Below are 13704 nucleotides of genomic sequence, written 5' to 3'. Positions count from 1 at the left end.
ATTCTACATACCTGAACCCTTAATAAACTGTAAAACAACAAGTTCAAACCTGAGAGATAACAGCAAAATATACTGGCCAATATTCTGGTGTGATTAATAGCATGCTATTTAAAACTCGTATTTTTTCTAAAATTACATTAATACAGTTTGGCAATATCTTTGCGAATAAAAAAAAATTCACGTTTTTTTTTAGCATTGTTTTAGTAGTATGATGTGGGTGATATGTTTAATTCATAATAAGCTATTTATTGCCTGCATTATAATTAGCATGGAATCAGAAGGTTTTTTTTTAATGACATATCTCCTTGTATTTAATATCTGATAGTAAAATACTTTTTATAGATTGTGAATTGCTGCCTATTTGGTTTTATATGGCTGCTGATTAGCTGCTCCATTATTAATCATTCACCAGATGCTACAGTATGAAAGGGATAGCAAGAGAGATTTACAGTGCATTTATGCAGTCTGGACATTTATCCAGTTTTTTTGGGCCTCAAAAGCACTTTCATTTATTATTTTTTTTATTATAATCTTGATTATTAATCACCTTTATTTTCTAAATGGACAGAACCAAAAGACAAGTAAAGGACAAAAAGAATGTTTATAGAAATGACATTTTTATTTGTAATTTATTGAGAAGATCACTATCAAACAAATATGTACATAACCCTAACCCTAACCCTGACAATTCAGTGTTGCGATTAATGTCATCTCTGAATGAGCTAAATGGAATTTTTTTTATATATTTAACTTGAATTTCTTAATTTCATAGAATTGCACTACAGCCAAACCTTCGAAAAGTTTATCGTGTTAGTAGACTGGACAGAGAAAAGTAATTTCCATTAAGAGAAAACTCTGATACAAACGGACACGTAATCTGACATAATGAATGTAAATGTGAAAGGCTACAGGCAGTACACCAACAAAATCTATAAAGTAGTTTATAAAATGACTTTTCACTTGACTTGATTAAGCAGCTGTCAGTATTCCAGCGCTTCACTCTCGACTGAGCCGACGTCCTGCTAAAATAAAAAACAAAATGTGTTTATTATTGGAAGAATCCCCAAAAATACAAAGTCTTTCAATAGACAATTTAATAAAGTCAGAAGTAAATAGAAAAACTGATCCTAAATTTAATATAAATAATAAAAAAAAACATTGAATACTTTCCTTAATTCTCAAATAGTGAGTTAAAAAAATAGCTAAATAATTGTATTTCCCTCTTTTATTCATCATTTAAAGTCCTGTTTATTTTTCTCCCATTTTCTGTTTTATTGGCTACAGCAAATTTACTTATTTATCCATAAATGTCAGCCAGATTATCTGTTCAAGGATTGGAGTTCAGGATTATACCATGCTCTCACCAATTATTATTATTTAAAGTCAAGATATATCCAGAATTAACATTAGCATGTTTCAAAATGGTATAATTCGATAATAATATGTTTACTGTTTGTTAATAATTTATACTGTACTGCAATCATTTATTCTTTTATAAATACTTTTTACACCCAAATATTTTCGGCTCATTGGCATTTTCTTTAGAAAAGTGTGTGTATTCATTCAAACAAATGCACTTCTCTGCCTAATTGTGAATTTGAACCATGTCTTCTAATTAACAAAATGAGTTTGCATTTAATTCTATAGCCTCATGTGTAAATATATTTAAAATATGCCCAAATTGTAACAACCAGCAATGTCCATTGTACTGCTACTAAAAATAACCTAATTATATTTATAAAATGTATAAACATATAGCCCTTTTTTGCACTGTGAGCAAGTTTTTAATATTTTAGAATTGTAGGGAATTTTATAGTATTATTTGAAAATTATTGATGATTGTAAATAAACATTAGAGCAGAAATAGAAATTATTATTGTAATTTACACGTTTAGATTATTTGGTTTAGCTTGCTGGTCATCATCTTTACAAAAAGTCACCCTGATAAATAAATATTTTTATTATTATTAATATTGACTCTGTTTTTATTTGTTCCTTATAACTACACTGTGGAGGAAATCATTAAAATAGTACTTTGTTATGTGCAGCCTTAATTATTGGAATATGGATGAAAGATTTTGTTTGCACAACACCCAACACCCCCGACAATCTTGTTAATATATTATGCCATATGTCTTTATTTATATGAGCTATTTTACTGCAACTACATATGCCAGATTAAGCCGTCATTTTATTCCAAAAAAACAGTCCACACTGTACCATCTACCTTATATATCCTTAATGCTAAATTTTGTATTGTTTTTTATTTTCTACTATACCTGTAAATTCTACTTAATGTTTCCCGAACAGTCGAAAAAAAAACATTTTACTGCATGATATCCTGTTCCATCATAAGGTGTTTTTTTTTTAAGCTTTAGTGTGTTGCTCTACATCAAATCTTCATGCTATTTTTTTTATTCAAAATAACATTTTCCCTGTGGTGTGTATTAGAAAGTCAAAAAGACTGGATGATCACTCACTTGATCACTGCACAGGCCCCTTGGCAGCATCAAACATTTTCTTGCGGCCTTCCATTCCAGACATGGCCTCGACATTTTTCCTCCAGTCACTTACCTCTACTGTCTTTTCCTGTAGTACAAATGTATACACACACACTCACAAATCACTTTGCCACATTTACATAGTTTGAGACAAGATGCAAGTCTTCTGATCACTACCCGACCTTCTCTGTGTCCTCTTTCTTGACTGATTTGAGGTTTGCTCTCAGGTCTAATGACACCTTGTGTTTGGAACCCAAGAGAGAGCGCAGGATGGCATCTGCAGACACTCTCACTCTTCTCAGATTGGGCCGCTTAAACTTTCCTCTCAAGTCTAAGACTTTAATGTTTAGATCTTTTATCTGTATAAAGGAAATCAATCAGAGTTTATAGCAAGGATCAAGAGATATGTTTTGTATTATTTTTCGCTAAAAAACATTCATGAAAAAGATTTGTTTTGCCTCTCTGTTGTTATGCAGCACTTTTGCTTCAATATCATAGCGTTCTTCATCCACAACGTCTATCTTGGCATGGAGCTCTCGACACATTTCCTGTCAGTGGTGTGGAAAAAACAATACATACTCATTAGTTTTAAAATTAATCCTCAAGATTTTTTTGTAGCTGCTTTATAATCAAGGAGATACTTGATCTTGTATAAATGTAAGTGTGCCCATGCATTACCTGAAGCTCTGCAAGAGACATTCCACCTGTCTGTATAGCAGGAGCTTTCTCTTCCAGATACTGCTGCTTCTCCTCCTCCTTATCCATCATCTCCTGCTCCAACATCTCTTTTGCTTTAGCAACCATCAGGCTCTGCACCACATACAGGACAGAGACAATACACTGGAATTTATACTTTTCATACTGAATGAATCTTAGTAAGTGACATAATACATTTATTTTTATTTTTACATTACTACTCAGTTGGATTCACAATCATGTTTCTTTATAGTCTAGCACGCACGCACATACCTTTAGCATCAGCTTACGTGAGGCTGAAATCTTGGACTTTCTCTATTAAATAGTAAATAAAAGCACATTGTAGGATAAATGTAAATCTGCAAGCTGGTTCATCAAATTAATTCAGCAAAATTTGCAGGAAAGCTGTAATATGTGTTTAGCATGCTACATTAACACAAGCCAGGTATGTGAAATATGTCAAAAAAGCACACATGTACATTTTCCCTTCCCTTTATATTATATTTTCATTGCTGGTTTAGAATCGTTTATGCGTAAATGCACCACAAAACAATGCATATAAATGCACCACAATACAAGATAAACATGTCACTTACCTCTTGCCTGCAAAATGAAAAAAAAAAAATAGGTAATTAAATAGTGATTAATATGAATAAAGTTTTTTTTTTATTATATGTCGGTCACAAATCAGTTTTGCAAAACAGAAACTGTTACAAAAAAAATCATTACTACAGTAACATTCCGGATTTTATTAATATATTCTTTAAAACTGTAACTGCGCCTTGCTGCCCGTTCTATAACTTAGAATATATTTCATTTGCTGTGAGGGCAACTACAAGACGCTAAGATGGAAAACAAATAAGAAATACAACTCACTCAGGCATCTTTACACTGTGGATTCAACCTAGAGGACAAAAATAAAAGCTTTTGTTACTGAAGCTTCATTGGGAAGATTTAAGTGAGCCACTGAGACGAAGAGATCAAGTTTCAGCTGGCAGCATTCCTTAGACAACAAATGTTTTTCTATCGTTTGTCTTGAAAGTAAAATAATAATCTGATCTTTAATCAACTCCATTTCAATTTATATTACAATGAAATAACAAACTGTTTTCAACTTAAAAACTGGACATATTTATGTGATATCAAAGTAATAACAAGTATTTGATTTTCACAGACAAACTTTGGTATAGACCTAGAAAAGGAATTAAATCAATATTCTTTGGTCACTATAGGCCACTTCGATGTGATAACTTTAGTATTCTCTCTCTCTCTCTCTCTCTCTCTCTCTCTCTCTCTCTCTCTCTCGCTCTCTCTCTCTCTCTCTCTCTCTCTCTCTCTCTCTCTAACACACACACACACACACACACACACATACTAAAAAGAAAGTGTTGGCTGATACACAGTGTGTCGGGAGATAATAGCATGCCAGCTATTTCAGATAACAATCCGGCTTTCTCCTGCTTATTTTCACAAGGGCTGCTCTGTGAATAGACCTGCATCAGGCCTTTTAAAGACATCCACACCTTTTTTGACTTTTTACAGCAACTAAATAATCACGTTTGTGAATGTCCAAACATGTCTTAAAAGTTTTAAAAGCTTAAGAAATGACCTTTGCGAAGTAAAGCAATTGTACACCCCTATTACTTTCACAAGATCTGGAAAATACTGATATTCAAATTATAATTATTATAATAACTATAAAGAAAACTTATATAGCAGTCAATAATTTGAGGTGTAATGACCAGGGTTTGGTGTATCACAAAAAAAAAAGAAAATATGCTGACAGAACAAAATGAAACTTTTTTTTTTTTTCCAAATATTACAAATTCAGATTTTACAGATCATTTTAAAAAACAATAAAAAAAAAAGTAAACTGCTCTTACCTCTAACACAGGACTGAAAAGGGGATACACCATGAAATGATGCTCAGGAACAATGTCGACTTCTTTTAAGCCAACCTCTTATTGTTCTTGCCTTGCATCTCACTGGGAGATATTAATAGAAAACACACACACACACACACACACACACACACACACACACACACACACACACACACACACACACACACACACACACACACACACACACTTATCCAGCACTTGTGCTTCTGACTTTTTTTCGCTTCTGGAGTTGCTCAGTGATAACCAGCACTCTATCACTCTCTGTGCATGTAATATCAATCAGTCTAACACTGTCTTTGTCTCAGTCCAAATCAACCACAACCGCCGCAAATCAGAAAAACAGGAACAACCCAATATGTGCCAATATATCCACTATTAAGTTTGGTTTTGGTCATCTGGATTTTACATTGTATGCTAAATGTCTTAATAACACCAATAGGCATGGTATTAGATGTATGAAACACTTAAACAAAAGGTGACAGTTCACTTTAGGCTTATATTTAGTGTTTTGGCATGAGATACATACAGTACACTGCAAAATAAGCACTGTTCCAGATACTACTTGGAAATACCTACATCGATCTTATATGTATTTATAATAAAGTGAATTACAATGAGAGTCATTGTAATTTGTTGAGCTAATTTCCTGTTGGATTGGAACTATTATTCATTCATTAATATTACTAATGAATATTAATGAATTGCTTTCATTAAGGTCGAGTTTGTCTAGTTGCTACTAGTTTCGAGTGCTGCCTAAATACACCACACAAATTATTAAGCCGCAGTGTGCTATTGATTTAAAACAAGGTTTGTAATATCATTGCAGGTGTTATCATTGTAGATTGGTTGAAATATCAATACCATATGTGACCAAAAGTATGCTGACACTGCACCGTCACACTCAAACATGCTTGGTGAAAATCCCATTTGTAAACCATGGACATTAATATAGAGCTGTTCCTCACTTTCCTACTGTTAGAGCCTCCACTCTTCTGGGAAGGATTAACACTAGAGTTTTGGAAACACGGCTGCGGGGAATTTTGCTCATTGAGCCATAAGAGCATTAGTGAGATCTGTACTGAAAGCAGGCATTAATGTCTGATTCATAATTTGATGCTCCACTTTGTCTCAAAGGTGATGCAAGCCATTTGCAGCAGGGCATAGGACCAACATCAACCTTGACAAAATAATTTTATGGGCATTGTCATACTGGAAGAGGTCTGGGCTAGAACCCATGGTTCCATTGGAGAGAAATCATAATGCTACAGTATAAGAGATAGAAAAAAGTGTGCTTTCGGCTTTGTGGCAACAGTTGAATGCAGACATAGGGGTATGGTGTCCAGATACTTTTGGCTATATCGTGTATGGTGTTTTCAATAGATCAATACAAAAATGTGAAAGATGGTAGTACCATTTTAGAAACATATTTTTTCTTTTTTTTGAAATGTTATTATCTAGAAATCATCCTGGATCTGCAAAAACATAACATTACAGTACAGTAACTCTTGCGTTGGATTCACTTATTAGGAATGGACCCCTATAGTGTAACCGAGTAAGCTTAATCCTATATATGATCTCCTTCATGCTCCAAAGAGTTAAAGAACTTGATGATATTTGTTTAAATTGCTTTATGCTATGAGCAGTTAAAAAAGGTTGAGAATCCTACATCTAGGACTTTGGCATGGCTTGGCTTATCAGGTCTGCAGGGCCATGTGTTCCACAGAGAGGTTTAATGACTGTGCTATTAGAGACGCGCTTCAACTCAGTGTCACCCCGTCCCAACCCTCTGTCCAGTAACACTGCCTCTGATTAAAATATTAACTGTAGACATCTCAAATCTCTGTATCTTGATGACAGGAACGCAATACAACGGTGGGGCTAAACATAGAGCAGCATACCAGCTGATGCTGTCACTTGTGTCTGTGTGTATAATATGTGTGTGCTGGAACCCTTTGATTGATGTCTATCACTGAACTCAGCTTGCCCTCTATCCCACAGGACACCACATATCTAGCATGCATATTTGTTCGTAGATTTATTTCACTGTTGTCACAATACTTATCGGTGTCCTTGTTAACAAGCCTCTGTAACAGTACGGTAAAGTGGAGGTGTATCTGGGTGTTGCGTGTGTGAATTGTTTCCTACAAAGATTATCTAAAACATTGCCGTTCATATCACATCACATTTAGCCATTTTGCAGGGGATATCAGTGGGTAATGGGATATCATTTAAAGACCCACATCTGCTGTGTGCTGTTGATCAGAAATTCCTTCTTCAAAAGACTTTAAAAACAGCCTCAACTCTGTTAGACACCTGTTAGGTTTACTAACAAAGCCTCATCTATTACTTGATGTTGGAAACACACCTTTTAGCCTATTAGCCTTTAGATGTTTATAACTGTTTTTCGTCATAGCTCAGTTCCTTTGTTGTGTGCTAATAAATCTTTTGATTATATGGCCTATAGCTGATTAAACTAGATAATTACAAGCCTATGAAACAAACCATGCATGTTTATGCAATTTGTCTTTTTGTAGTATTACACAGACATTACTCATTAATGCTTCCTGTAAATCGCAGTCCTTCAGACAGCCAGTTTGTGAGTGTATTAACATTCATACTGTGCCTTGTACCTGATCCAGTCAGCTAAATCTCCCTAGTAAATCCCAAATGGAAACAGTTGTGCTTTGGCATGCCATAATTTCCAAAGGGTAAAATTTATTTATTTTTAGCTTGAAACCTCTCCAGCAAAGTTAGTTGAACAGTTAATAACCATTTATAATTAACAGACTGCTAATCGCTCTTTCAGGTTGTTGAGAAGCGCAGGCCTTAGATTTCCAAATGTAGGACTTAGACATCCCCCGCCCACCCCCCACCCCCACCACACACACACACACACACACACACACACACACACACACACACACACACACACACACACACACACACACACACAGGCCATCCCATAATAAAAAACGCTCTCTAAGGTTTTGTTTAGCGTTGATAAAAGCAGCATTAAGTATTTCAGAAAACCTTTATAGAGGCCGTCTGGGACCTGTAAAGACATAAATGGAAGCGAAAATCTGCATCTCCTTATAAAACTGCATGACAGTCTACCTAAAGCCAGCAGGAATGCTCTATAAAATATTGGTGATTTTATTTTAGTCTAGGTATTTCTGCCTTGACAAGTGATATAAACATGGTGCAGTACACATGAAGACCCCCTCTAGTGGCAAAACTCTCACCTCTTTTTTTACTCTTTTTTTTTTTTTTTTTTTAACACTGATGTTTTCTCTTGCAAGAAAAGGGAATTATGCTATAAAGGTGCTATATAGAGGTCCATATTTCTGCTGTTTATGTAAAGAGTTACAGTCAATTAGCAAATTTCTTTTTAATTAGCACAGTCCAAGCTGTCATTTAACTTCTCCCATTCTTTCATTCCATAATTTGCTCAACCAGCTGTGTGTCTGTGGCTTCATGGCAACATGTCAGGGTGCCGACAGGCTCAGAGACATAATTCCTCCATTGTTCATTAAGACTTGTTGCTTTTTGATGACTGAATGATGTCAGAAGTAAACAATCACATCATCTGCACATGTTTATCATTCTTCTGTGAGGCAAGGTTCTAACAGCTTTCAGGGATCATTTTAGTGTAATCGCAAATTCTTCATTTCTTCATTGTTCGACAGGTAACATGTTTCTGTTAGTTCCATTAATACAAGTCCCATTGATTCATAAACTGTAGTGTGTATAATGAGTATTGCTCATAGAGGTAATATGCCTTAAACCATTACGGTGGCTCAATGCTGACAGGAAAGCAATATTTATTTATTCACCTTAATGAATGAGCTTTTTTGGTGCAATTGTAAAGGTTTGTTTACCTCCCATTATATTAAGATTCATTAAGAAAATTTAAACCCCAGTAGATATAAAACAGTATGAAAACCAATTAATCAATAAAGGTGTAGTCATGCTGCTTCTGGAATTTGGTCCATGTAAAGCTATGCACTTTTTAATGAGTAGTTAAAGGTTTAAAAGCAATTCCATGTGCAAACTGCAAGCACGTGAGACTCCGTGGTAGGTGTAGTTTGCAGCCGTCAAAGCAGAAAGCTGGACTAGATCCTCTTGATCTTTTATATTCTTTTCCTACTGGGCATGGGCTAGCGCTCCAGCTCCCTGGCCAAAACCGAAACCCTTCGGCCCAAAATTCTTAGCATAGCAACCTGTGGATCCAAAGCAATGTCAGAATTATACATTTTCAATCCGCAGTATAATCCTCAGGCCTGCCAACCATACTGTAGAAGGAATACTGTGTAGTCTTGCCAGAATGGAGTTAAGGGGAATGGATGGGGTGTGTCACCAATAAATATGACTGATGACTGAGATATTTTATTTAGCATTTATTAATTCAAAACATTCAGTGGTTACAACAATACTGGTCGATAGTGATAAGGGAAAGGGGGCGGGGCTTTCAGGGGTATTAATATAATAAGATTGCCGAATTCAGAACAGCTGTGCAACTTTTCAAATTTGTGCATAGATTAACTTGTCGAATGTTTTATTGGATAAAAGAAGGAATGCTCTTTTGTGATATCACTTTTTCAAGTAATATAATTTACAGCAGCATACTCCAATGTTAAATTGCAGAGCTCCTGTGACACATGTGTAAAGATTGGCAGGTCTGCAATCCATTTAATTCATATTATTAATTTTACATTATTATTAGACTAGTACTATATGGTGTGCCACAATGTTTTCCAGTAATGCTAGCGGAATATCAGAGTCCTATACACTTTTATGTTCTTCCTGTCTAACAGAACTATTTTAACTTCATGGTTACTTAAGGTTACTAATGAACTGATCAACTGATCAAAAAATTTAAATGCTGAGAAAGTTGATATAGTAGCTTCTTAATAAGATCCACCACACTTTTAAAAAATAAAATCTGACTAAATATATACATGGATCAGTGTATATTTCTGTCTGATAGTTCACCAGATGCTCACCTTTGCAGTAGATTTCTCCATCTTTATCAGCCAGTGTGGTGGACTCCAGGCTCTTTCCACATTTAGCGCACCTGAAGCAACTCTTATGCCACGCCTAGAAGATAATACATAAAAGAAAAACTTCACATCATTTGCCAGATGTTGATTCTTGCCCATTCATTGCTGGACTGTCTTTATCTTTATATCATCTTTCTGTGTTAATGAATGTGTGAACTTCATTATAGTACTTTTTATTGCACTATTTAGCCATTAAAATTAAAAAAAGCACAGGAGAGGAATCACTTACGTTACCAGCTCCCACCACTTTCTCTGCTGCATAAACAGCTTTGCCACAGCGAGGGCACACATCCGAGCTGCCAAACTTCTGTGCAAACTTGGAGGCATTGGGGTTGTTGGTAGGCTGATGTGGTGCTTGTCTGTGTAAGAAACAAGTATTGATGCAAAACTGGTACAGACATGTTCATATAGATATATGAACTTTCACCACAAAGATTCTTGACTTACTCCACAGTTCTGATGCCTAGCCCTTCACCTGAGTCCATACTCAAGGTTCCAGCACCACCACCATAACCGTAGCCTTTTGGACCATATTTCTTGCCATAGCAGGATTTGCAGTAGATCTCATCCACGTGTACAGCTACTGTAGTGCTGTCCAAATTTTTCCTGCACACCACTAAGTGGAAACAAAACAGAGAAGAGAGACAGCTGCTAAGTTTCCCAGTGCAACCTCTAAAGGGGATGTTATATTCTTATAAGGTGTTTATTCTGTTTTAAAAATGCAGTTTCATGCAGTAATATGATTGGGTTTAGGTGGTGTAAATTCTGACTCATGAGTAAAGCCATGCAACCAGAGTTTTTCAAAGTACAGCTTAAGCATTGTACAAGCAAAACAGACTTTTTTAATAAAGCATGTGATGTCCGTCTCAAAGTCAAGCATTGTTTTGCCTTTCGAGTCTCCAGTTTGTGCAATTTCTTCTCTTCAAGAAAACATTTCTGAACTTCAGAAAATGACACAAAGGTTTTCTTGGTTCAAGGATGGTTTCCTTGAACCACTTTGTTCATATCGCTGATGTATTGTTTGAATATTATGAACAACACAGGCATAGTATTAAGGAGGAGCACACACTGGAGTCCCATATAAGGCATCCATCATTTGAATGACGTTCATTTTCTGACTTCCTAATATGGGCACACTTGTTAAAGTGGAGATGTTATTCTTCTTCACATGCAGCCTAAGAATTCGAGGCATGTCATCTTTTTGCATGGATGTCTCTGTGTTTCTGTAATAGATTAGACAGTAATAAGTAGGCAGGAAGCTTTGCCTATTAAAACTAAATTTGAGAAGCTGGTGACTTACTGCAGAGAAAGCAGGACTTGTGAAAATACTTCCCCTCACACTGGACTTCCTCTGCAAAGTACACGGTCTTCTGGCAACAGCCACACCTGTTTCCCCCTCCGAGGGGCATCCTGAACACACACACACACACACACACACACACACACACACACACACACACACACACACACACTAAATAACAAACAAAGCAACTATACATAATAGAATATCCACATGATGGAAATGGAAATGTGAAGTACAATTCTAAACTGGCATGTAAACAATTTCACATATTTTCTGTAACACTGTTGCTTATTTTATAAACTCAGCCTCAGCTCAGCTACATATTTTGCAGCACAAAGAAATACATATTGAAGTTAAAATATCAAAGCCAATTGAATCTATATAGGCCGTGAGACCTAGACATGCTGAGACACTGGAAGGATGTAATATGTGAAGCATCATTGTCACTTACCTGGAGTCAGTATGGTGTTAGAGCTGTGAATGGATGCTGTTGGGTAAGAGTTGTGAAAAGTTCACCGTTACTTATGGTAATATAAGAGAGACAGAATGGGAGAGAAAGTGGGCAGGACAACAGAAGGAGGGGAGAGCGAGAGAGTGAGAGAGAGAGAGAGAGAGAGAGAGAGAGAGAGAGAGAGAGAGAGAGAGAGAGAGAGAGAGAGAGAGAGAGAGAGAGAGAGAAAGAGAGAGGAGGCAACTCCCTGGAATGACGCAAATTTCTTTCATTCCAGTCTTCATCTGGTTCCTTTCACCGTTATGTTTTTTTTTAGCACAGTTATACTGCCTTACTAACCTGGCTTTGTATACACAGCCAAGAGCTACTTCCTTAATACTCAAACATCAGTTATTTCAAGATTATTTCTAAAGGGACGAATAAGCAACCATTAGATATTACCACAATTATGTATAATGAATGCCTAATGAGCAGGAGTAGTTTTGTGTCAGAATGATCTGGCATTACCGGATAACATATTAGGATTTAGCTTGACCAGAGGACGTCCTGCTGTGTTAGTGTAAACAGTGCTAGAGGTTTGCCTGTATTTCCATACAAGGTGTTTGTTATGTGAAACCGACTCAACATGAATCCATCACACACTCATCCACTTACTCACTCTTTCCACAGGACACCACACTGATACGCTTATCTGCTCTATTCACACGGGAGATAACCATTTCGGGATAATTGTGTTGCTACTATATTTTCCTACCTGACATATTCAGGCATTTAGAGAGCGCAAGCTTCATGCAGTCAGTGTGACGTTGTGAGTGAAGCTGTTTTATTATAGTTAAAGGTATTTCAGCACTCAGTTGGTTTCCTGAAAGTTAGCATTCTTAACAATGTAAAAACTTAATCCAGGAAAGTGTTTTTCGATGTTTGTATTTTAGATGTAGCAATCGTGCAAATAAATATGTAGCATTTTTACAGCATGTGATATATATATATATATAAGCATATGTACAGTGAATAAATCTAAAAAGGCTATAGCATTTTAGAAGTAGATCTATAAGCTAAATATATGAAATATATGAATGAATATATGAATAAATATAAAGGCTATTGCATTTTAGAAGTAAATCTTGTAGGGACTACAAGAAAATAATGTCCCTGAAAATAATGAGGCTCTTTGTTTAAAGTTTTCTTTCCAGAGAGAGAAACATTTAGTCAGAACATTCAGCTCTGGTGAACACTTCGATGCAGACATATTTAATTTGAGAGAGAGAGAGAGAGAGAGAGAGAGAGAGAGAGAGAGAGAGAGAGAGAGAGAGAGAGAGAGAGAGAGAGAGAGAAACAGGGGGAACCTTTAAAAAATCTTTTGACTCATTAGCAAACAGATGGCTGTTAATAAAAGTTTTTTTTCTCAATGACATCAGTACTATGTCCAAACAAGGACTGTATGCATTTATTTCTAGTATGTGGCCATGTGGTCTAAATAGCTTAGTAAATGTTTACACACAAGCGTATCCGAACAGAATATGCCATGACATATTTAGCAAGCGTGGTATTAACATGCAAATGTTGTGGCTTAATTCTGGAAAAGAGCCAAAAATTAATTTTAAACAAGAAATATATAAAGGTTGGGTCATCATTCAGTGAAACTGGAACAAAATCTCAAATCGATATAAAATGCTTTTAAAGTTAAAAGTATAACACAGCCCAAAGTATCTTGGTATGTTAAAGCATTTAGATTTTCCTCCACTGGAAGAAAGAGGCCCAGCCCAAACCCTGAAAAACAACCCCATTT

The 13704-nt window shown here is 35.8% G+C and overlaps 3 protein-coding genes across 4 annotated transcripts in view; all 3 read right to left on the bottom strand.

The window, feature by feature from the left end:
- Positions 1-13704, bottom strand: part of LOC310737330 (uncharacterized protein) — a gene marked incomplete at its 3' end in the record, with an annotated part of 188975 nt that overhangs the window by 48086 nt on the left and 127185 nt on the right. The window lies entirely within an intron of this gene.
- tnni1b (troponin I type 1b (skeletal, slow)) lies at positions 601-5171 on the bottom strand. Of its 2 annotated transcripts, none has more exons than XM_083531010.1 (8): positions 5081-5171; positions 4067-4101; positions 3471-3512; positions 3180-3311; positions 2960-3049; positions 2684-2860; positions 2481-2589; positions 601-1022 (listed from the first exon to the last, which is right to left on the bottom strand). In XM_083531010.1, exons 3-7 carry the CDS (start codon positions 3477-3479, stop codon positions 2485-2487), a joined length of 513 nt encoding a protein of 170 aa, XP_083387136.1. In that variant the 5' UTR covers positions 3480-3512; positions 4067-4101; positions 5081-5171; the 3' UTR covers positions 601-1022; positions 2481-2484. The 2 variants fall into 2 exon arrangements, with proteins under 2 accessions (XP_083387136.1, XP_083387137.1); XM_083531011.1 differs by having other exon boundaries at positions 601-1019.
- On the bottom strand, positions 8906-12074 carry csrp1b (cysteine and glycine-rich protein 1b). The gene is made up of 6 exons (XM_083530949.1): positions 11916-12074; positions 11462-11571; positions 10609-10777; positions 10391-10520; positions 10105-10198; positions 8906-9321 (listed from the first exon to the last, which is right to left on the bottom strand). Exons 2-6 carry the CDS (start codon positions 11568-11570, stop codon positions 9245-9247), a joined length of 579 nt encoding a protein of 192 aa, XP_083387075.1. The 5' UTR covers position 11571; positions 11916-12074; the 3' UTR covers positions 8906-9244.

The sequence above is a fragment of the Silurus aristotelis genome (genome assembly GCF_946808225.1).
Source record: "Silurus aristotelis genome assembly, chromosome: 2".
In the NCBI taxonomy this organism is placed as follows: domain Eukaryota; kingdom Metazoa; phylum Chordata; class Actinopteri; order Siluriformes; family Siluridae; genus Silurus; species Silurus aristotelis.
This window is presented reverse-complemented; position numbering and strand designations above follow the sequence as displayed.

Bases quoted from the DNA above. Each gene is read 5' to 3' on its own strand.
- csrp1b (XM_083530949.1), bottom strand. From the start codon at position 11,570: ATGCCCCTCGGAGGGGGAAACAGGTGTGGCTGTTGCCAGAAGACCGTG. The intron at 10,778-11,461 runs GTAAGTCACCAG...GTTTCCACTTAG, and splicing joins CAAGTCCTGCTTTCTCTGCA to TGGTGTGCAGGAAAAATTTG. The intron at 10,199-10,390 runs GTAAGTGATTCC...ATTATCTTCTAG, and splicing joins AAGTGGTGGGAGCTGGTAAC to GCGTGGCATAAGAGTTGCTT.
- tnni1b (XM_083531010.1), bottom strand. The intron at 2,861-2,959 runs GCAAAACAAATC...TCCTTTATACAG, and splicing joins TGCTGCATAACAACAGAGAG to ATAAAAGATCTAAACATTAA. The intron at 2,590-2,683 runs GTCGGGTAGTGA...TTTGTACTACAG, and splicing joins AGAAAGAGGACACAGAGAAG to GAAAAGACAGTAGAGGTAAG.